The sequence below is a fragment of the Eschscholzia californica genome, unplaced genomic scaffold (genome assembly GCF_041429995.1).
Source record: "Eschscholzia californica isolate CP2 unplaced genomic scaffold, dmEscCali1.0.p SCAF_6, whole genome shotgun sequence".
Taxonomy (NCBI): Eukaryota; Viridiplantae; Streptophyta; class Magnoliopsida; order Ranunculales; family Papaveraceae; genus Eschscholzia; species Eschscholzia californica.
The window spans coordinates 24,279,881-24,302,748 of record NW_028238483.1 but is presented as its reverse complement, the minus strand read 5'-3'; the positions used below and the strand labels follow the sequence as shown (position 1 = coordinate 24,302,748).

Genomic DNA, 22,868 nt, shown 5'->3' with positions numbered 1-22,868 from the left:
GAAATACTGAGAGATCGAGAGACAAAGATAGTGAGAGCAGTAGAGAGAGGTACTAAGAGAGAGAGGGAGAGACTGAGAGAGAGGGTAACAATGAGTGAGAGAGGAGAAGATAGGAGAGAGAATAGGTGTCAATGGTGGTCGAAATGGTGGTGGTAGGAAATTGTGGCGGTGAAGGTGATAGAAAAGATAAAGATTAAGGGGCAATGTTTGATCAAGTTAATTTTTGGGTTAAAATATGATATGCCCCCGAGAATGTACAAAAAAACATGGATTCGCAGAAGAATTTATTCCTCAGAGATTATTCTCTAGGCCCCAAAGCGGTCGCCTTCTAAAAAAACAAGTAATTTGTTGATATATTTAAGTAGAGATAAAAAAAGATTGACACATTTTGTATCTTTCAAACACTTCAACCTTTCAGCTTCTTCTTCCTGAACCAAAATTCCGGTGACCTCCACCACACTCCGGCGACCCCCACCATACTCCAGCGAAGAGAAGAGGCTGATGAGTTATGCCGGACATTAGAAGAAGAGGAGGACAAAACACGAACTGCCTCCGAGATGGCAGATGTGTTGTATCATGCCATGGTCCTACTAGCAGTTAAGAATGTAAAAGCTGAAGAGGTTCTTCAAATTCTGAGGCAGAGGTTCACCCGATCCGGCATTGAGGAAAAGAATAGCCGAAAATGAGTTGGTTTAACTGAAATCTCTTTTTAAGTTTTGCAATATCACCATTTCCTGAACATCCATAGGTTCATTTCTAATTCAGTCCAATGTGCCGAGTCAGCATCCGTGCAATCCGTAAAAAAAAAAAGACAATAAATTTCAATCGGAGAAGAAAAATAAATAAGTTGGAACAAAATCTTATGAAACAAATTATTATACCAATTATTGTCATGATCGTCTAATATTCTTTACACATAACAAGGTAATAAACTAATGAGCAACGTTCCAAACGAAAAAGAAAAAAAAAACTAGTAAGAGGTCTTATTCTTTCTAATTATAGACTGTCTTAGAGAAACACGTTTATATTCCTAACGACTCGTACCCTCCTTGTCCTTCACCTCTCCGCTTGTATCCAACACCCACAAAAATTGCTATTGCAACTCCAACAAAAACCAACGGCCATGTATAGTTGGACAATTTGAAATTTCGATTCATCTGCATAAACCGAGCATGTATTGTGTGAAAATTATAATCGAATTCAAACAAGTAACTTTTCCACATATAGTAGCTATAAAGATCAGTAGACGAAATTACGCATACATGTAGGGGAAAAGATAGGAGAGATAGGAAACTCATACATGTTTCTCCATGTGAACTGGCTCCGGTAGTTGTTCAGCAACCAAAAGGTAGAAGAGACCCATCACTCCTGTATGCTTTTGGGTGCTACTATAATTGGATTCCAAAACCACAGTCTCCCCATCAGATATCTTGATAGACCCAGGTTGAGGATAGCAAGTCGACATCCCCACGATATACCCAGCTTCATTGCCTGCTTCACTGCCTTCTCCATATGTTGGTATAGAAGAGCATATGACCCGACCATCCTATATCAATTCATCGTACACGAAAATGCAAACTGTATGTTCATATTTCCAAGAATTCATATACGTAAAATATGAAGTAAAAAACTTATAAATTGAAGATAACCAATGGAAGGCAAGGATGTGCAAGAAGAACTAGAAAGCAACGAGATATTGATTAGATATTCCATCATAACCAATGCTCTTTTGGGTACTTTTCAAGAAGCTATATAGGAAGGTTGGAAACCTCCCTCACAGAATGGGCTTTAACCAATGTTATTACTAATCGTTTCTTGTCTGTGTGCATAGTTTACCTCTCCATATAGAGCTGTCCCTATTCCCCCTGTATGCTGGTGGGCAACACCATATATAACATAGCCACCTTTCGGCATAACCATGCTTGTCTTTTTGTTATCTATACACATATTACTAGCTATGCCAGTCTTACTGCACGCCTCAATATCATATTCCACCTGCATTAAAGAATTGTTCATGGTCAGCTCGATATTAGATATTCACAGGAAAAGCTCTCTACTCTACAGGTATTTGATTTTCCTGGATCAATTCTATTTGGTTGTCTCAAAAATCAATTCATTTTTGAGATAATCAAATAGGTAATCAATGGAAAAGCATAGCGACGGTTTTGGTTGGTTGAGTTTACCTATTTGATTATCTCAAAAATGATTTGATTTGGGTATCCCACATGAAGTTAATAGTCACATACCTTACAGGAATCTGTAAAATCATTCCGTATTTCACGAATAAAAGTGACATCGAGTATGTAAATTTTAACAGGCACAATTGTGTGTTTCCAATCGACCCACCTCGCTGTATATTTCACATATAGGTTTCTCTTAATGCTTCCATGTCCTGCTCTTAACCGGCATTGCGCCTCATCGTGGCAACAACGTAAGCCCCCAGTATAACCTAACGGCAAAGGTTGGCCACTCCGACCCTTAGTAACATTGTAGAGATCACACTTGCACTCTGTGCATCCTAGTCGATCCTCCACACTTCTTGTATCAATAGCATGAATATTTAATAGCCATCTCTCCTCATACCCATCTGGAATAGAAGTCGGATCCCCGATTTCTATCCCGTAAGGATCTGGCACACGTGTAGCAGTTCGTCGTGTTTCTGATCCAAGCCCAAAGTACTGACCAAGATTATCGCATATTCCACTATTTCTGACAATGATATTCTTTGAATGGTTAGATTCCTTATGACCATTATTCTGAGGAGCATGGTATCTTACAATGAGCCAGTGATGAATATAAGTTTCATGAAGAGGGACAGATTTCCCGGCTTCATCAACTATTTCAGCATTGAATTCCTTGAGAGCAATATGACCTTTTGGAAAATCGATATTGTAGTAAAATTTATTGTCCACGGATCCTGGCCCCAGCACAAACATAGGGGACAAGAACACAGCAGATTTCTCCCCATTCTTGTTTCTGATTACCGATTGTGAAGCCTCAACATATAATATCGACACAAATATTTCAAATAGAAACAGCAAAGATAAAAGACGGCACACCATTTTCCTGTGGAGGTAATAAAGAGATCTGATTAAACCACTAATTCGGCTAAAACTCAAGCGCGCCTGCAAATACACACACATATATATATATATACAAGGAAATGATTATGTGAACGAAGAAGTAGACCGAAATCCAAGGTGGACTGCCCCATTTCGCCCTGTTTTCATCTCTTGATTGGTCAGGCAAAATCCACCCCCCGTCCACCTCGAATTTCGGCCCACTTTTCTGGCAAACACACACATACACACACACACGTACACACACACACGTACACACATACACACACACACAAACACACACATACACACACACACACAAACATCTGTGAAGAACAGAACATGAGAAGGAATTAAGTTGGTTGTGCATTTCATGTCTTAGGTTACTTAATTACTGTTATCTTCAACTTGGGTTAATTTATCTTTTTTTTTTTTTTGAATTGTTCAGCGTGTGCCTCGAACCCTTGACCTCTAGGTGGAAAATTATACCTCTTACCAGTTACCACTCCAACCAAGGGTTGTTGGGAAAGGGTTAATCTATCTTCTAACAACATGAAGCTAAGATGATCAAAGACACAGATTGATTTGTTAATTAAAATCTGTGGGTTTACCCAATTGATTACTTTGAATTCAGAAGTAAAGACATATATAAAGAATAAGAGAAATCCCATTGGAATAATAACATGTGAAAATCCAATAGAACTGATATATTTGGATAAGTTATATACTACTTATTAGTATGTGAGTTTGAGGTTTCTTCTTATTACATTAAAATTATGCAGAGCAATTGAGAGTGATTCATAGTTACCATTAATTTGACCTAACCACTCTAAATCAGGTGAGAACATTAAAAATCAGAGAACATGTAGAAAATTGAATCTACCCAAGAATTCGGATAGAAATTAGAGATAGAGAGGGGAAGGAAGATAGAGAGCGTACCAAAGGGTGTGCAGTTGCAACTGAAAAATTGGAAGCTGATACGATGAGTCTGAAAAGAGATTTGTGGATGAAAAGCAGCATTTATGAGTCTGAAAAGAGATTTGTGTCACCGTCAAGAAGAGAGTCCAAGATCCCTTCGCTTGATATTTTTGACTTCATCGCCTCCTGCCCATTACCATTTGTAGGTCGGTTTATTACGTATGTGCTCACGCATATCATTTTTGTGTCAAGCTCGGAAACATGCTTAATAGTTTTAAATCTTTTTATTGGTGTTGAAAAGTAGTACCATCAATTAACCACTAAATTGTGTGAAGTTTTAAGGTTGTCCTTAAAGCATCTCCCACCCGTCTAATAAGGTCGAAAAAACTATTTTTTCACTCAAAATTTTTAGCCTCAGCTCAGCCTCTAAATTCAGCTCAAACCCCAGCCTCTCTTGAGATCGAAAATTTGAATTAGAAATTTTCCAATTTACTTAATAAAGTTCAATTAAAAAAACATCGATTACAACTAATAATTGATTAAAAATTTAAAACTACTTACATACGACTAAACAACACTAGAAAAATTAATTAAAAATAACTAGAAGGGTTTCTTGGGTCTCATGGTAGACCGTTGAACCAAGCGTCTCGCACCACTAAAAGTATTCGTTGAGCATGTTCGTCGAGAGACCTAACATCAATCTTCATTAAGTCGATCCCATATTGTCGGTTCTTGTGTTCCTTATCTGCTTGTAGAAAATCTTGTTGCACCCGTAGGGTCTCTTGTTGAACCCGTACAACTTCCATCAAAGTTATTGATCTCTGTTGGGATTCTTCATCTCTTTTTTCCCAATATCCCTCATTGGGAGTCTTTGAAGGAGTAGAATGTGTGGATGGTTCGCCAACTCTTGCATTTGCTTTGGCTTGTTTACGGCCAATTGGTCTTTCCTCCGAAGAATTGTTATTAGAATCTCTTTTGCCGGATGTTGACTCTCCTGGCATGTCTGTCATCCACTTGTTGTGTGTCATCAAAATTTTGTAAACCTGTTGCAACCGAAATCCTTTTCCTTGGTGATTTTTTTTATACATTTCAAGTGTTCTTTGTAACTGAAATAAACAAAATATATATTAAGTATATATTATGAAGTGAAAAGATAAAAAAAAAAAAATTAAAAAGTTTGAAATAATTACCCGGTCATAATCGTTTTCTCCGCTTTTTGGAACTTTATTTATGATCCTCAAAGTTGATATAAAACTTTGCCATTTCGAGCTTATCTCACTGAAACGAGATTTACAACTTCTAAGTGTGTGTTGAAACTTTGCACTCGCATTATATTCATCCGATATTTACTTTATATTTTTGACTATTTCCGAGAACCGCATCAAATGTGATTTTCAAATAACAATTAGCAAGTAAAATATCTTCATCCGGCTTATACAGTTCACGTTTAGTTATCTGTGTTGAAGTCGCCCCTTCTTGCACGCAAGAATCCTCACATACTTCATAATCATTAACTCCTAATTGAGCCGACAGGTAAGTAGAATTAGGGGACGACAACATTTTCATATGACTTTGGTTGTCGAATTCGTTGATGTCTAATGGATCCATGGGTGAACAAATGAAAAGATCAAAAAAAAAATTGAGAAAGAGAGATAGAAATGAAATGGAGAGAAGGAAATTTGAAAGAATGAGAAAAAGAAATAGAGATGAAGAGAGTGGGAGATGAATAATGGGTCCAACCCCTAATGTTGGACCCATTTCCAGCCGTTGGAGCAAATCCAACGGTTGGGGACTGTCCCCGACGTGACCGTCGGGGACCCCAACGGTCACTTGGGGACTCCTTCAGTCGCCCCTAATGTTAGGGGCGACTGAAGGAGCGCCTCCAGCCTCTGCCCCAGGCGACTGGGCCTGGAGCACCGGGTGGAGGCCATAAATTTGAATTTATGGCCTCCACCTGGCTGGGGCTGGAGTTGCTCTAATATCACGTATCTGGATGGAAATAAAAGATTTTTCTATGAAAATAGATATTTTTATTTTTTTGGACAACAAAGTTTATCCCTGTGTAGTGGCGTTTAAAAGGTAGGGTTGGCGTTTATGGACCAGGTTGACCCGGGTTCTTTTCGGTCTTGGCCTGGCCTCTGTTTTAAGCTTAACGGATCCGATCCGAACCGAAAAAATCCACGCTCGGTTCGTTTTTGTTTTCCTTTTCTTAAAATTTCATAGATTTCTTACAAAAGATCTTCTCAACAAAGTTGTTCGTAAAATCATTTCCAAAATATATTTTCTAAATTATTTATGTAAAGAATGCCTTATTAATAATTTTCATGCCTTATTAATTATTCTCAAAAAAAAAACATCTTTGATTTAAAAAAATCTTCCCTAAATTTATTTATGTAAATCATGCCTTATTAATTAGAGCATCTCCAATGCAACACTCGATTTTAGAAACTCTGAGTGCCACATAGGATATTTAAAGTTTTTGTTTGGAAATTCTCTTCAATGCAACACTCTATTTGGTCTCTAAGATGACGTGTCGAGGGTGGAACATAGATATCTCAAGAGGATGTTCTATTTCTAGAGTGTCCTCTTGAGATATCTCTAATTGTCCAACTCATCAATATTTGAATTTCAACCAATAGAAATCGAGTCTTCTATATTTTCTAAATAACTAATTATTTCTTTACAAAAATAACTCTGAAACATTAGTAAATAAGATAGGTTCAGAGTTTTTGCATTGGAGACACAAAAGAGTTGAAGATCTCTATTTCCGCCACATAGGAGTGAGAATCTCAATTGGAACTTGACACGTAGCACAAATAGAGTTTTTTTTAGTTTTGCATTGGAGATGCTTTAATAGAAATCGAGTCTTCTATGTTTCCTAAATAACTAATTATTTACTTACAAATATAACTATGTCACAAAAATTGAGGATTTCTATTTTCGACATCTAGGAGTGAGAATCTCAATTAGAACTTGACACATTAGATGAATAAATTTTTTTTTTGAGTTTTGCATTGGAGATGCTCATATTCCCCAATCATTCCCAAATTTTTTTTCCCCAAAAAAATCATTCCTAGCACCACTCCCAAAAAAACTTTCAAAAATTCATTCCTAATCTATGGATTCATACCTTTCAAAATAAACCATATATTTATATTTTGTTATTTTAAAATTGGTGGCCAATACGCGGACAACCGTTTTTCTTATATGGACAACTATTTTCGGGCCCGATGCGAGTCAACTATGCTTGACTTATTTGACTTTGATTTAATAAGGGGACAACTCCATAAAGTCTTAAATACTAATAATTAGTAACTTGTGAACTACTAACAAAAATAATAGTTAAAGATTGAAAACCCAAACTGTCTTCTTCTTCTTCATCTTCTTCCTTCTTCTTAGTCTTATTCTTCTTTCTTCACTTCTACTAAAAGTAAACTGTAGTTTCTACCATTTTTTTTATCAAACCCTAGATGGATGAAGAAGACAAAATCTCTTCTTAGTCTTATTCTTCTTTCTTCACTTTTACTAAAAGTAAACTGTAGTTTCTACCATTTTCTTTTATCAAACCCTAGATGGATGAAGAAGACAAAATCCCTCAATCTGCACCTGAAGAAGTTTTTCCGGGCGTTTCTATAATAGGCATTAATGACATTGATGAGGTAAAACAGAACATAACTTGCGACGAAAATCTGGAAAAATCAGACAATTTTCCAGATTTTCGTAGCAACTTAGCTTCTAGTATGCCGTATTTTCGGAGAAAACCGACGAACATAGTGCATAACAGAAGCTAAGTTGCGACGAAAATCTGGCAAGTTTTCTGATTATGCCAGATTTTCGTCGCAAGTGATGTTCTGTTATGCCATATTTTTGCACAACCCGAATTACCAAATTCATCTTCCTCTTCACCATCGTTTTCATAGTCGGAACCAACAGATCCATCTTCGTCTTCCACATCTTCTCTAATTTTCTCTGCCATCAGTACCATCTTCTTCTTAATGGTTGGTTTTAGAGTTTTAGGGTTCTAACCTTTGTCTTTGGGGAGATTCTACAACAACTCCCTTGCCTTTGTTTGATGCCATAACCACCAATGCTACTCGAAGGAGTTTCTCTCTCTAGAAATTTGGGTGATGATGAACAAGTAATAGAAGAGATGAAGACTAAACTAACCTAGGGTTTATGGAGAAAGAGAGAGGTCATCAAATAATACATCTGATTCTAAGAGGACTTGAGTGAAAATAATAGAGAGTTGTCCCCCTAGAAACTGATGTCCATATAAAAATTTAATTTTTTTGCGTTGTCCACATAAGATAGTTGTCCATATAAGAAAAACGGTTGTCCGCGTATTGGCCACCTTAAAATTTAACAAATTTTTTTTAAAAAAATTGGAATGGTCTGCCTCGTCAGGGATCAACACGGTATGCCCTGGTCCGTTCAGGTTCTGGTCTCAGGTATAGCCAACACGAGTTGAGGCCCAATCCGAAACTATTTCAACTCGAGTTGGCTAGGCCGACTTGTAGCCTCACCCGATTTTTTAAGCACCCTATGATTTCTATTTTAAAAATCTATTTCTGCGAAATACTTTACTTTTAATCCTTCATCCTTTAGGATTTAGCTTCCATCGAAACTAAATAAATTGTTTCAATGTATTTAAATACTTAAAAAAATATATTAATTTCTTTATTTTCGTCACACAGAACCCTAATATTTATCTTCATGTTTTCGTCACTTTTATATTTATACAAATTGTTAATTCACCCTTCATCTTCTAAAGGCATTGTCTGTTCTAAAGAAGAAAAGAAGATAAAAAGAAAAATCTCTGACTTCAAAACAAGTAAGTTTACTTTTTCTTTTCATTTTCTCTAAAGCATCATCTTCGTGTTTACGCGTATCGTAAAAAAAAAATTTAAAGATATATGTATCATTAGCCATAGCTTATAAAGATACTAAAACCAAAAGCTCTTTAAGAATTTGTTTTGTTTGTTACCTCAAACTAATAAGACCAGGTCGGGAAGAAAGAGCAACCTAACAACTTGTGTACTACAGATAAAAAAAACGACAAGAATAAATATTTGGTAGAATCAAATGAAAATCCAACCCAGTTTTGTACTTACCGTGGTATATACTACTTATTATTCACTTTTTTTTTGTTAAGGAACTTATTATTCACTTATTAATTCGATAAAACTCGAACCAACTAAAAGCAATGAGGAATGAATTTTATGGGGTTAGACAATTTAGGGACAGCTTATGGGTAATGTTGCGAAAATTAAAGTCTTATAAAGTACCAGATTTTGTAAATGAGACATGAAAATTTATTATTTTTGCAAAGAAGTCGTGTATTAGTGTTGACTGCTAAACAAATGTGAGATCTAACTTCACGTTACATAAACAATTAAGGTTGTTTTTTTTGTTTTTTGTTTGTTAAGGATCAATTAAGGTTGTTATGTAGATGAAATGATGTTACCCCAAATGAATTGGAGGGACATTATCACTTTTTTTGCCTGTTCGGTATCTTGTTTTTTTTTTCTTTTGTCCACTTTCGATTTTCACGGAAAATTGAAGAGTGTTTCTGACTGAGTTTTACAAAGACATTGTGTCGGCGAGAAAATAAATTCAAAATCGTATAAGATTGTGTTTGATACCAGGGAAACAATTCCATAGAAATAAAAGAATTTCCATAGAACATTTTCTACGGAATACAAATTATTTTGTTTGGTCGTCATTTGTTACTTCTTGGAATTGTATAATTTTGTTGTTTTTTAGAACTAATTTTCTACAGAATGCAAATTCTTTTGTTTGGTCGTCATTTGTTACTTCAACTCCAAACCCTAAATTTCGAGTTTGGAAAAACGAAAGAAAGGAAACAAGCGCAACAAATCTAGGTCTCAGACCCATAAGCGAGCGCAGATCTTCAAACTCCAAACCCTAATTTTTTCTTACAAGATCTTTGAAGAGAGAGAGAAAGGTTGTGTTTGATAGACAACTTTCTCAGGAAAAGTAGAAAATTTTCTCTAAAATATAAGTTTTGAACATGTTTTGTGGACAATTAAGAGAAAGAAAATTTTGCTATCACGTGATTATATTTTCCAACTTTTTCTCAAAATAAGGGAAACTCATGACCCATGTTTTCAAAAAGAAAGATTTTCTTAAAGTGAAAAGGGTCCTAAAATATTGAACATACCTCGTCTTCTTCTATTAGGGTCCATTTCTCTCTCTAAAAGCATTTGACGTATCAATGTCTCAACTCAAATTCCATCCAGGAAAATCAAAGCCATAGATTTCCCTTGAGTCATTGACCACTCCAAGAGTCCAAGTAGAAGTTTTCTGTTGAGTAACCTGATTCAGTTCCATTCAATCTTCTAATTTTTTCTTGTTATTTTTTCTGGTAATTTCATTTTTATATTTGGTATTTTGGTTATTTGTTACAAAGCTTAGTCTAAATTTCTAATGATGATATGCTTCTGCTGATGGTTATTCACTTATTTGATGCTATTTGGCTACATTTTTTTTCATTCAGATTTTTTGGGTATTTTTTGTGTTACTTTTATTATACTTCTTTAATTTGGATTTCTCTTGGCTGATGAGAGTACTGAAAGCCATGCATAAAGATTGTTCTATTGATTTTTTCTGGTAGGGATCTCATTGGCCACAATCACTTCATTTTGGGATTAAGTATTAATCTATTTCTATATGAACTTGGAATATAAAGGTGTTTGATACATAGTACCGTGACTACGGTCTCAAAGTAAGTCCACAAGTGGTTAAAAAATTAGTGTTGTTTGAACATGTAAGAAAAGTACAGTCATCTTCAATTCTTGAGTTCTTGATGATGATAACAATGGTGAATTCTACATGTATAAATATCAGAGGCCGACCGCAAAAGAATTCTTGAAGCTTTGATAAAATCACCACCCTTCATGGTTTTGGAAGTTGTTGTGAATCCTTGAATCACAGTTTCCTCATAGATGGTACCGGTCTTAATGGCAGACCGCATACCATTGGATTCTCTTAGACACGTTAGGTCTTAGACCTTTGTTGTGGTACTCGACAATGTAGCTATAATATTGAGATGAACCGAGAATGGAGAAAAAAAAAAAAATTTCATTGTGAATCAAACATAAAAACATAGGGAAAATATTTAAAATAAAAGTTTGTGGGGGTAAAAGTTTCTAAAACTTTCTCTATTATTTTTCTTTTCCCCATATTGCTGTCAAAAGAAGAAACGAAGAAGAAGAAGAGTCAAGGGGTCTCCTTTCAGGCCCCAAGAGCAATTATGGATCCGTACCGGGGCACCTATGGCCCTATAGACGCACCCCTTAAAGATCTATGAAATCTGTAAAGAAGAAGAGAAAGAGGGATAGATGGGAAAAAAAGAGCGGGCAAAGGAACGAAGAGAAAAGAGACATGAAGATATCTTGGAGCAGAGAAAAATCCCCTACTCCGAAAATGAAAGGTACTTACCTCTGTTAAATAGATTTCTTCGAGTAAAATTTATCATTGGAATTAGGGTTTCACTTTTGTTGTAATTTAGGTGGTGGAGTTTGGACACCATTGCCGTAGTGACTGGAGCTAACAGGGGAATAGGATTTGAGATTTCAAGACAACTTGGTAATCATGGGTTGACTGTTATTCTCACGTCAAGAGACATCAATAATGGACTTACAGCTACAAAAGTTTTACAAGAAGAAGGTTTAAATGTTATTTTTCATCAGTTGGACATTTCAGATCCTTTATCTGTCAAGGACTTTGCTGAATGGATACTTCACTCTTATAGAGTCATTGATATTTTGGTAAGGAGTTTTCATATATATATATCTTAGGAAGCTTCTACTATTTTCTTATCAAAAATTGGTTATGTATGAGTGTCTTAGGAAGTGTTTGTTTGTTCTAATTGTCTGAATTGGGCTCGTGTGACACGTCTGAATGTGAATCTTGGGGACTGAAATGGACACAAAATCAGCTCAAAAATCAGTCATTCAGATGAGTCAAAAAACTTCATGAGTTATAAGCTTATAACTTCATGGGTCAAAAAATTATCATGTCTAATTTATAGGTAATGATTAAAGGTAATTCCGCTAGTCTTTAGATCACTTCATCACGGTTATAAGCTTATTCTCCGATTATTTTCATCGTGATTCAACTAATACTTGTAACCAACGTTACCAGATACTCTCCTCCACCCTGCGTACCGCGTACCCGATTCCCTGTACCCGTTTGCGTACCCTTTTTGGGTAGGTTCGCAATCGAGTACCCCAAAATTAGCGTACCAGAATGTTTAGTCTTAATTAACCTAAAATCTCTGTGGAAAACTATAAATGCAACTAGTTGGGTTGTTAACTACAAGAATTTTTTAATTAGCTTGTTAGATTGTAAGTTTTATGGAGAAGGATGTCCGAGAGTAAGTGTATCTATTATAAATGCACCATAAAGAGAGTATATTGACTAGAAAAATAGTCCAAAGTGTACTATAATAAAAAATGGCGTACTGAAGAAGTATACCCTTAGCGTACTCGATACCCACATGGTAGTGTACCGCGTACCAGTACCCGTACCACGTACCGGAGCGATCCACATACCAGGTAACCTTGCTTGTAACTGATGTATCAACGTGATCATGAGTGGTAACTCCTAAACGCAATGTGTCTTGCTCCCTTCTCCTTGCCTTCGTGTGCTGATGCGCATAAGTGTCAGCTTACTTAGTTCCATTTAACAAAGTAAAGAAAGGTAATGACACTTATTCCCATCAATCGGACATGAGCACAAGGCAAAGTTCGAGGTTTCTGTGAATTTCAAAGCTCATCAATATGGATTCGGAGTAGCTCTTATACACATTGAAAGTCCTAGTGAAGTGCATAGTTTTCTTAGTCAAGTAATGGGATGTATATATGTAATAGACTAGGGAGGAAGAATTTGTTGCTGCTTTGATCAACAGAGATTTGTATGATTACTCACATGCAAATATTATGCAAGTATGCAGGTAAACAATGCTGGGGTAAACTTCAATCTTGGATCAGATAACTCTGTTGAGTATGCTGAGAAGGTTATCTCCACAAACTACTTTGGCACCAAAAGGATGATTGATACCATGATTCCACTTATGAAACCTTCTCCATCCGGTGCTCGTATCGTGAATGTAAGCTCCCGTCTTGGTAGGCTGAACGGAAGGCGAAACGTAAGTGCACAGTTATTCTTTCATAATCTTTTTTGCTCTCTATACTTGTTTTGTAGTATAAAAAATTGGTAATCTTTGTACATGGTTGTCTTGACTAACTGAACCCTCTCTCTTGATTTTGACTAATATCGGTTTCTCTCTAGATTTTATAATTTGTTTTTGAACTTTTGTAAGGGAAGCCCGGAAAGGAAGAACTAGATGATGAGTTGAATTTCTCTTCATCTAATCCTAGTCGATGTTTAATTCTGTTCTCAAACCTAATGGACTCTCAGCACTGTTAGTTTGTCAGATATGCTGATGACAAGCTTCTTCATCTTACTTCTATCACTTTTACGTTGCTGGTTACTCGTATTATCTATTTAGTTGACCCCCAAGATTGTTTTATGCACATAGAAACTTATTCTTTAACTGCTAACAGAGACTGGGGGATGTAGCTCTGAGACAGCAACTAACTGATGAGGCAACACTCTCTGAGGAATTGATTGACAGGACGGTGAATAATTTTCTTGAAGCAGTTAAATTGGACAGTTGGAATTCGGGTTTGTGGCCCCAAATGTATACGGACTATTCTGTATCAAAACTTGCTGTTAGTGCCTATACGCGATTGATGGCGAAGGCAGTCTCTAATCGGCCAGAAGGTCAGAAGATACATATTAATTGCTACTGTCCAGGATGGGTGAAGACTGAGATGACAGGTTGGGCCGGGAATAGTCCCGTGGAAGAAGGTGCAGATACTGGAGTCTGGCTTGCACTGTTTCCTGGCCAGCCAGTTACAGGGAAGTTTTTTGCTGAAAGACGCGAGATTAACTACTGAGGTAGTACTTTTTTCTTAGTCAGATCTGAAATATTACTCAAAGTTTAAATTGACTCGAATCGGATTTCACACTGTTTGTTTTTTGTTTGACTCGTGATGTATGACTCATCTGAATGCCTAATTTTGGGTCCATTTGATTCGGACTAATCATATTCAGACACTGAGCAAAAGAACACCTAGTATACTTGAGCATCTGACTGCACAGATACTGTTGGAAGGAACTCTTTTTTTCTTCTCTCTCTATATAACATGTAACAATTTATCTTAGACTTTTTTTTTGAATGATTAGTATGACTTAAGAATGGTTTGATTATGTAGTTTGTTGACATAAATGTATATAAATTCCTTTTTTTTATGGGTTAATTCCGTTTTGGCCCCCGATTTGTGACCAACTGGCCGTTTTGGCCCCCATAAGTGTCCGGCAGTTCGTTTTGGCCCCAAAAAATTCCTAAATGGCCCCAAATTTTTTCAACCTCCCAATTTTACCCCTATGGCATTTCTGTAATTATCTTTTTTTCTTTTTCTTTGTCCACCTCATCTAACAATCACCACATCACCTGTCCACCTCACCCTTCTTCTCCGGCGAAAGGTTGCCGGCCGGAATAAAAAATTCCGGCCGGCCACCTTTACCCAAAAAAAAAAAAAAAAAATTTTTTTTTCTTCATCTTCTTCATTTCTCTCTCTTCTTCATCTCCTTCTTTCTCTCTCTTCTTCTTCTCCTTCTTTCTCTCTCTTCTTCTTCTTTCTCTCTCTTCTTCTTCTTTCTCTCTTCTTCTTCTTTCTCTCTTCTTCCTCTTTCTCTCTAACCCCTCTCTCTTCTCTCTCTATAACTCCGGCGAAGGGGCGGAGCCCCTTCGCCGGAGAACCAGACCTTGAAGGTCTGGTTGTAGAAACCAGACCTTCAAGGTCTGGTTGTAGAACCAGACCGAGTCTGGTTCTACAACCAGTCCCGGTCTGGTTGGAAACCAGATCGGGATCTGGTTTTAGAAACCAGATCCCGATCTGGTTTCCAACCAGACCGGGACTGGTTGTAGAAACCAGATCTCGGTCTGGTTGGAAACCAGACCGAGTCTGGTTCTACAACCAGACCTTGAAGGTCTGGTTTCTACAACCAGACCTTCAAGGTCTGGTTCTCCGGCGAAGGGGCTCCGCCCCTTCGCCGGAGTTATAGAGAGAGAAGAGAGAGGGGTTAGAGAGAAAGAAGAAGAAGAGAGAAAGAAGAAGAAGAGAGATAAAGAAGAAGAAGAGAGAGAAAGAAGGAGATGAAGAAGAGAGAGAAAGAAGGAGATGAAGAAGAGAGAGAAATGAAGAAGATGAAGAAAAAAAAAATTTTTTTTTTTTTTTTTTTTTTGGGTAAAGGTGGCCGGCCGGAATTTTTTATTCCGGCCGGCAACCTTTCGCCGGAGAAGAAGGGTGAGGTGGACAGGTGATGTGGTGATTGTTAGATGAGGTGGACAAAGAAAAAGAAAAAAAAGATAATTACAGAAATGCCATGGGGGTAAAATTGGGAGGTTGAAAAAATTTGGGGCCATTTAGGAATTTTTTGGGGCCAAAACGAACTGCCGGACACTTATGGGGGCCAAAACGGCCAGTTGGTCACAAATCGGGGGCCAAAACGGAATTAACCCTTTTTTTATTGGTAAGAGCAGAGCTTGCAGATGGGTCTGAGACTAGCCCTACAAGAATGGGGAACCCAATAATATATCACTCAATACCAGCAACAACAACAAACCTAATAATTCCAAAATACCAGACAACAGGAACACAAATACCCATTCATTTCAGAACCCCTCATTTCTATAACTTTTTTTTTTTTATTTGAAAGAGAGTTTTTCTATTCGAAAAATGACACTATTACAGCTCATTGCATTGTAGCTGGAATTATATATACATGTAAAAAGGAAAGTAGAATTATAATGATATAAACACGTATCTTTATAAAAATAATAAACTGCAACTACGTACTTTATATTTTAATCGTAATGCGGTATTTCTAATCCTTGCTAGTAAACAACGGGTTGTCTCCTACTATTCGTCCTTTTCAATTCTTAAAATATTGTTCTTTTATATATGGAGAATATTATAGTGTTCCTTTCAGAAATTGTCAAAGATGCTATTGGAGTACGTAATTATTGTTACTTATTATCGAAATTATGGTAAGAAATTGTAAGCAACACTTGCAATGTCTTCTTATAGGGTGGTAGATGAAGTTGATTTTTTTAGATTGTGAGGTTCTTTATCTTGTGATAAAATTGTATGAGCTTATTATGAAGAAGTTGAAAACGAAGACTTTTAAACTTCATTATAAAGATGTTAGTGTGAGAATAGTCCCACATGGGAGAAAGAGTAACTAGCAACCAAAAATATAAAGAATAGGTCCTCTCCACTCATTGTCAATTGGTTTTGAGTTGGATGGCCACAAACTTAACATGGTATCAGAGCTAGGCCCACACGTGATAGGCTTAAAAGCCACACGTGCTCCACGTCACCCGTAAAGAAAAAAAACACACGTGTTAGGCTCAAAGAACGCCACACGTGAGGGGGCGTGTGAGAATAGTCCCACATGGGAGAAAGAGTAACTAGCAACCAAAAATATAAAGAATAGGTCCTCTCCACTCATTGCCAATTAGTTTTGAGTTGGATGGCCACAAACTTAACAGTTAGGGCTTACGCTCAACTACAAATTCAAAAGACTTTCATAGATTAGTTTTGTGGGTAAAACATTAGCGGCCACTAAGTCGAAAAGTGGAGTCTACTCAGAAATAAAAATTGGTAGAGATTAGTACTAGGGATAGTAATAGATAAGAAAATAAGTAGAATCCAAAGCCTTGACACACAAAAGAAAACAAAAAGAAAACAGCCGTTATATTAATTGATTATAGTAGTATATATCTATCATCCAAGTTATGAGATAAAAAAAAAAAAAAAAGCCCAACGTCAACATAGCTGGCTGGTAGGAATAAAAACCCCACAGCTTTTAATACAAATTCACTACTACTGTATATAAAAAAATACATCCCCATATTCTCTCTCTCTATCATATTCTTTCATCTTCTCTCTCTAAATGATTTTGGTTGATTAAACTTGATTACTAATTTTTCTCAATTTTTTTTTTTATTTCTGTATCTGGTTGGTATGTATCTTACAGCCTAAAGATGCCCTGGACCAGGACAGAAGAACAAGAGATATATAGTGAGAGAGAGAGAGAGAGAGAGAACCCCCAAAAAACCCCTACCAAGTTGCATTAACAGACAACAACCCATTTAAATCTGCTTTCCAGCCCACACAGACAAAAAAAAACCCAACTTCACTTTCTCCTTTTCTTCTTCTTCTCGTTTTTCCTTCTTCTTAGTTTTCATCATCATCATCATCATAAACAACTTCAGTTCAAGTTATTCTGACATGGGTTTCTTCTAAAAACATCAATTAAAAGCTATAACAAGGTTTGCTTTCTTCTTTTATTGTTTTTTTTTTTTTGAATTGATGATTTGGTATGAAGTATGATTCTCTGGGTAGTGTTTGTTAGGCAGCAAGTCATTGTCTATCAAGACATTGTTAGTATACAATTAAAACAAGAAGATTTTTAGAAAAAGGATCTTATTCTCAAATATATACAAAACTAGTAAAAATGAAATTGAAAGATTCCTGTGAGATAAATGGGGTTGTTTATACCAAGTTTGGGGTTTATAAGTAATTGAACATAGTGGGTTTTGATTGTTTTGCATAAACACAACTCTGTATACTGGGTTTTTTCAGATTGGTTGAAGATTAGTAGAAATCCCTCAAGAGGATTTCGAAAGGGAATGTGGGTGGAAGGATTTTTCAGGATATTGGATTGAATTGAGGTGGGTGAGTGAAGCAAAAGATTTGTAGATCAGGAGTTAACATATATATGGATTGGCTTAATGTATTATGATAATAGATTATTTTCCTTTTTATGTCTGTTTGACTATAACTTTGACCCATTGATTTCTATCATTTGGAATTTAGGTACTCAATTTGATTGATTAAAAGCTTTTGTTGGAGGAGACTTTCAAGTCTTCAATACTTAAATAGAATCACAGTATATCACACTTACCTACAAGCCCTATATATATCGTCTACTGGTCTCAAATAAAGTTGGTTGACATTGGCCTTATAATTTGTAGTTGCTTCTTTATGGCATGTCAAGTTAATCAAACTTAAGTTTGTTTCCTGTTAGGTACTTAGGTTTATGTTAAAGGTCATTAGGAGAAAGAGGTCCAACGAAATGGTCCCCAAGCTGTTGACATATTTTTTTAGAATTAATTGTGGGTTAGTTTTGCAGTATTTTATATGGCTTCGAGAAGTTATTGTTAACATCTGTTTAAAGGAGATCCTCTCGATTTTCCACCACACGTTGAAACGCAACTTTCGTCCAACTAGAAAGTGGAAAGTAGAAACTAGTAATCTAAAGTTTTTGAAGGAAATTGCATATTAGTTTTCTCTACTTTTTCTTATTGTTTATGTTTGATTTCTCAATTGTGTATGTTCCATTTACACCCATGCCCCTTTAGATTGTTTCCTATGAGTATGGTTCTTAACATGGTATCTGAGCTTAAATTATCTAGGAGGTAGCGAGTATCAGTATTCAGCATTCGTTAATTCAGAGTGTTATTATTGTTGTTGTTTAAGTTTATTCCCCGCTCAGAAAGGTATATTATATATATTAGTAGAACATCTACGAAGATGTCAATCTTTTAGATTAAATTGTTACAACAATTGCCATCTGGAAAAGGCACGAAATCTTAGATTCTTTTTAGCTCGGCCTCCATCCAGACGTGGCTTTCTTCATCTCATAATTTTTTGCTTATGATCGTTTCGCTCCTTTCTATTCATTTCCTGGTTACAATTCTTTGACCCCTAGTTATCATCTATCTTCATTTCTCTTATCGGGTTTTCATTACATTTCAGGTAAATATTCAGAAATCTATAACCTGATACTTCTGGTCGCCATTCTTGAAGTGTGTCCGCAACCAAATGTCAAGGACTCTTGCAGCACTACTTGGAGGTGCTGCAGGAGCCGTGGCATTGGTTGGGATTATAATAATTATATGGTTCTTCTATTCTCGTAGCCAAAGCATTTCAAGAACTTCCGAGTCAGGTTCTTCTGATCCATCCGTTCAAGGTAAGGCAATTACATTACTCGATGAGAAGACTTACGTATGATAATGATAGTAATGGTTTTTCTCATAACGCGCAGTGGGTGGAAACATCCGTCGTGAGTTGTCTTTAACAGGAGATGGGTCTCTTCAATCTGGTTCACGAGAAGCAAGGCGTTTCCCGTGGGAAGAATTGGCAATGGCAACAAAGAACTTTAGTGATATCAATTTGATAGGTCAAGGAAAATTTGGAGATGTCTATAAAGGTTTGCTTCAAGATGGGATGATTGTGGCAATTAAAAAGCGACCTGGTGTTCCTAGCCAAGAATTTGTCGTAGAGGTAATCAACAATTTGTTACTTGTAAGATTATTTTAGAAGAATATTAGCTCGTTGAAGTAGATTTTTTTTGTTTGGGCTCCTCACATTAAGATGATCGTACAAAAGTGGATTCCTCCGAGATATTCGCAGTTTAATTTTTATTTTTCATGAAGCTTGCTGGGTATATTTTGCTATTCTTTGCTTTCTTTAGCTCTGGTTTGAGATTGCTGGTGACCCCATAGTTATAGCTGTAAGTTCATGTTCTCACTTTTCAAGTTTCATACCATACTGGTAATTAGAGAGTATATATGATATTTTGATGTATACCGTGCATGCATGTATGAGATATCACGTGCATTTATGAATGTTAATGTTTAAAATCCTGTAGCGGAACACTCATATTTTGATGAATTCTGAATCAAATTTTCTCTTATATTTCCATTTTTTGCAATAAAGAGTTTAAGTTATTTACTTCCCAAAACAACAAAGTAATTTACTTTAAAACATAAACGCACTATATATGTAGGTCCTACTGTTCATTTTCCTTTTCCTAGGAACAATGATTGTGACTGTATTTTGTATCAGGTACGCTATCTCTCATCTATTCATCATAGGAATCTCGTGAGTTTATTGGGGTACTGCCAGGAGAACAATCAACAAATGCTTGTATACGAGTATGTGCCCAATGGGAGTGTCTCCAGTCACTTAAACGGTAATCATTTGTTTGCTTGTGCTAATTTTCTCTTCGCTTTTGTCGTTTACTTACGTATTCATATAGATATTAGCTTTCCATCTTTGGCCAACTGAGAAAGTTATCTGTGGACGTCTACTCCTAGATTTTCTACACTTGAGAATTGTTACCATTATCTACTGAATATTTACCTGATTCTTTACATGTATTCTCTGAGAGGACGAAGGAAACTTTATTACCATATTTTACTCACTGAGATATCTTGATTCTCACTTATAGGTGGATCCGAGGTTTCCGAAGAAAAGCTAGAGTTCAAGCATAGGCTTCCAATTGCTCTAGGAGCTGCTAAAGGTGATCCTCTGCAAAATCAGTGGACTTTGGTGGCTGTCCTGGTATTAGTTTCGTTTATCCTTAGTGAGATAAAATATGGAAAGGTCTTAAGCCAGTCTATAAGAAACGATTTGTACAGTACTTGCAAGACTAAGTTAAAATAAAATGGCTTCATTTAAATAAACAAGATTTTGAAGAAATAACGCTGGATGATACTCTTAATTTCCATGCAGGTTTGGCGCACCTTCATACAATGAGTCCTGCTCTAATACATAAAAATTTCAAAACAGCAAATGTCCTTGTGGATGAAAACTTCATTGCTAAAGTTGCAGATGCCGGGATTCGTAATTTGCTCGGTAAAGTTGATATTGCAGGTTCATCTTCTCAAATGGTGGCTGATAATATATTCCTAGCTCCGGAGTATTTCTCTTTTCCTTATATCTTTTAAGTTTGGGTATTAATGTACTCAATATTTGCGCTATTGATTGAATCTGTCTATCAACCACGTCTTAAACATCAAACACTATTTGGTAACTGTAATTTCTAAGTGCGAATAAGGTCACTGCTTTTCGACATAAAAATAAGACAAGTACAAGCCCTTCAGTGTATACCTGAACGTAATCTAGTGAAGCAAACTCCGAACCTCATACTTGATGAGAGAGTTTTATCTGTCTAAGGTTCCAAACCATGTTTCTGATAAACCTTATACTACTTTTTAGTTTCATTATCATGAATTCTGATTAACCTTATCGACTTCATCAACTTTGATGATGAAATCATTACTATATGTAGTTACCTGTCGTTTCAATTATCACTGGAATCTAAATATATGTTGCTTACTTGTTCAGGGTGAGAGAGTTTGGAAGATACTCAGAGAGAAGTGATGTATACAGTTTCGGAGTATTCTTGTTGGAGCTGGTAAGCGGGCGGGAAGCTTTGCCCTCGTCAGAATCTGATCAAAGCCTCGTCGAATGGGTACTTATATCTTCTTAATACAACGTATTTAATTGGACGAGAATCGATCTTAATGTTTATCCTAATGTCAACCTTCCCAACTTACATAATTCTTGCGATCCACTATAAACTAATTATATACAACCAAGACTACCCTTCCTAATCCAACAATCTCATCCGGATTGACAATGTTCATCGTAAGAATAGAGACATTTAGGTACTACCATAAGAAGTACTATAGTTGGATCAGTTTGGGGCAAATCCATTTATTACAACTTTTAGTCGTTTTTTGTGGCTACGATCTTGGGCCTTCCTTGCTCCCAAGTGGTCTTGGCCTCTATCTCACCAGTTCCCGAATTCTAACCTAGAAAGCGTTAGCTAGTTAAAGCTTTTCAGGGGTTCTTTTGTTTGAGTTAAATTTTGTAGAGCTCCTGAGATTTTGAAAATACCCTGACTGTCTTTTTTTCGGAATGTGAAGGTTCATAACTATCAGGAGTCGAGCAATCTCTCAGCGATCATCGATAGTAAATTGGGAAAAAGTTATACAGCTGAAGTAATGAAAGAATTCATACAACTTATCGCCCGATGTGTGGATACATCTAGTCAGAGAAGGCCAACTATGAGTCATGTGGCAGTGGAACTAGACAGAATACTGGAGAAAGAAAGGAGCTTGACCACAATCATGGGTGAGGAGGGTACTCCAATTTTTACTCTTGGAAGCCAATTATTTACTACTACCTCCTCAAGATAAACAAGCAATCAAAGAAATAAGATCATATAGTTTGTTTGTTTGTTTGGGAATCCAGTGTTTTTTTGTCAAGTCCTGGGATCTTGTGAATTCATTACCTTTTCTTTGTTTCTCTTTTTTCTTGAATTGTAGAATAGGAAATGATATGGCTGTTTGATAAGTGTAAAAAGGAACGGCTGTTGAGTTTTTTCCTTTTTCATTTTACCCCATAAAATGTATGGTATGGAGCAAGTCTTGTCGAAGAAAAAAAAAATACTCTTCTTTCGATTTCTATGTATTAACATTATTTGTTGTTAATAATATTTTCGAGCTTGGTGATTTGTGTGTTACAACTTACGTTCTTTTTTTCCCATTTCTTTCTCTTAACATCTTGTACGCCCATCAACTTCGCCTTTTATCTGTGTTCTTTTTAACTTCGTACGTTTTCTTCTTCAAAATGGAAGAATGTATAAAGCTAAAGTATTATGTGGGGTTGTAAAATAAGGGTAGGATTTTCTGTTACGAAAAAACGAATAGTAATTCACCAATCATAAGGTAATTGTTGTGCTTGTTTACAAGTTCTTTTCCAAAATTAAGAAGGTAGGAGGAAGAGGCCAAGAGCACCTATAAGTTCATGTTCAATAAAGTGTCAAGAATTTTTCGTCTGAATTTGCGGATCTGTTGCTTTTGAATAAGAAAATCAAAGACGATATTAATAATTGCTAAGAGCTGGAGCTTCATAGCTTGCTCTAAAATTGTTTTGG

At 36.3% G+C, this 22,868-nt stretch overlaps 3 protein-coding genes across 9 annotated transcripts; 2 read left to right on the top strand and 1 right to left on the bottom strand.

Annotated features, from left to right (window-relative positions):
* Positions 1-860: 860 nt before the first annotated feature.
* On the bottom strand, positions 861-4,330 carry LOC147532765 (uncharacterized). Its single transcript, XM_086646725.1, has 5 exons — positions 3,999-4,330; positions 2,247-3,066; positions 1,837-1,995; positions 1,301-1,546; positions 861-1,157 (listed from the first exon to the last, which is right to left on the bottom strand). The coding sequence occupies exons 2-5, from the start codon at positions 3,060-3,062 to the stop codon at positions 1,023-1,025; spliced, it is 1,356 nt and encodes a 451-aa protein (XP_086502851.1). The 5' UTR covers positions 3,063-3,066; positions 3,999-4,330; the 3' UTR covers positions 861-1,022.
* Positions 4,331-9,677: 5,347 nt separating this feature from the next.
* On the top strand, positions 9,678-14,318 carry LOC147532764 (NAD(P)-binding Rossmann-fold superfamily protein). Its single transcript, XM_086646724.1, has 4 exons — positions 9,678-11,430; positions 11,509-11,767; positions 12,955-13,149; positions 13,568-14,318. Exons 1-4 carry the CDS (start codon positions 11,339-11,341, stop codon positions 13,961-13,963), a joined length of 942 nt encoding a protein of 313 aa, XP_086502850.1. The 5' UTR covers positions 9,678-11,338; the 3' UTR covers positions 13,964-14,318.
* A 2,633-nt stretch (positions 14,319-16,951) lies between these two features.
* LOC147532763 (Protein kinase superfamily protein) lies at positions 16,952-22,443 on the top strand. Of its 7 annotated transcripts, none has more exons than XM_086646723.1 (9): positions 16,954-17,406; positions 17,720-17,808; positions 18,896-19,109; positions 19,221-19,423; positions 19,988-20,114; positions 20,373-20,444; positions 20,657-20,843; positions 21,272-21,398; positions 21,856-22,443. In XM_086646723.1, the coding sequence occupies exons 3-9, from the start codon at positions 18,962-18,964 to the stop codon at positions 22,126-22,128; spliced, it is 1,137 nt and encodes a 378-aa protein (XP_086502849.1). In that variant the 5' UTR covers positions 16,954-17,406; positions 17,720-17,808; positions 18,896-18,961; the 3' UTR covers positions 22,129-22,443. The 7 variants fall into 7 exon arrangements, 6 of the variants coding, with proteins under 6 accessions (XP_086502844.1, XP_086502849.1, XP_086502845.1 ...); XM_086646719.1 differs by having other exon boundaries at positions 19,185-19,423; XR_015227389.1 differs by lacking the exon at positions 17,720-17,808 and having other exon boundaries at positions 16,952-17,406; positions 19,185-19,423; positions 20,657-20,779.
* The last annotated feature ends 425 nt before the right edge of the window (positions 22,444-22,868 follow it).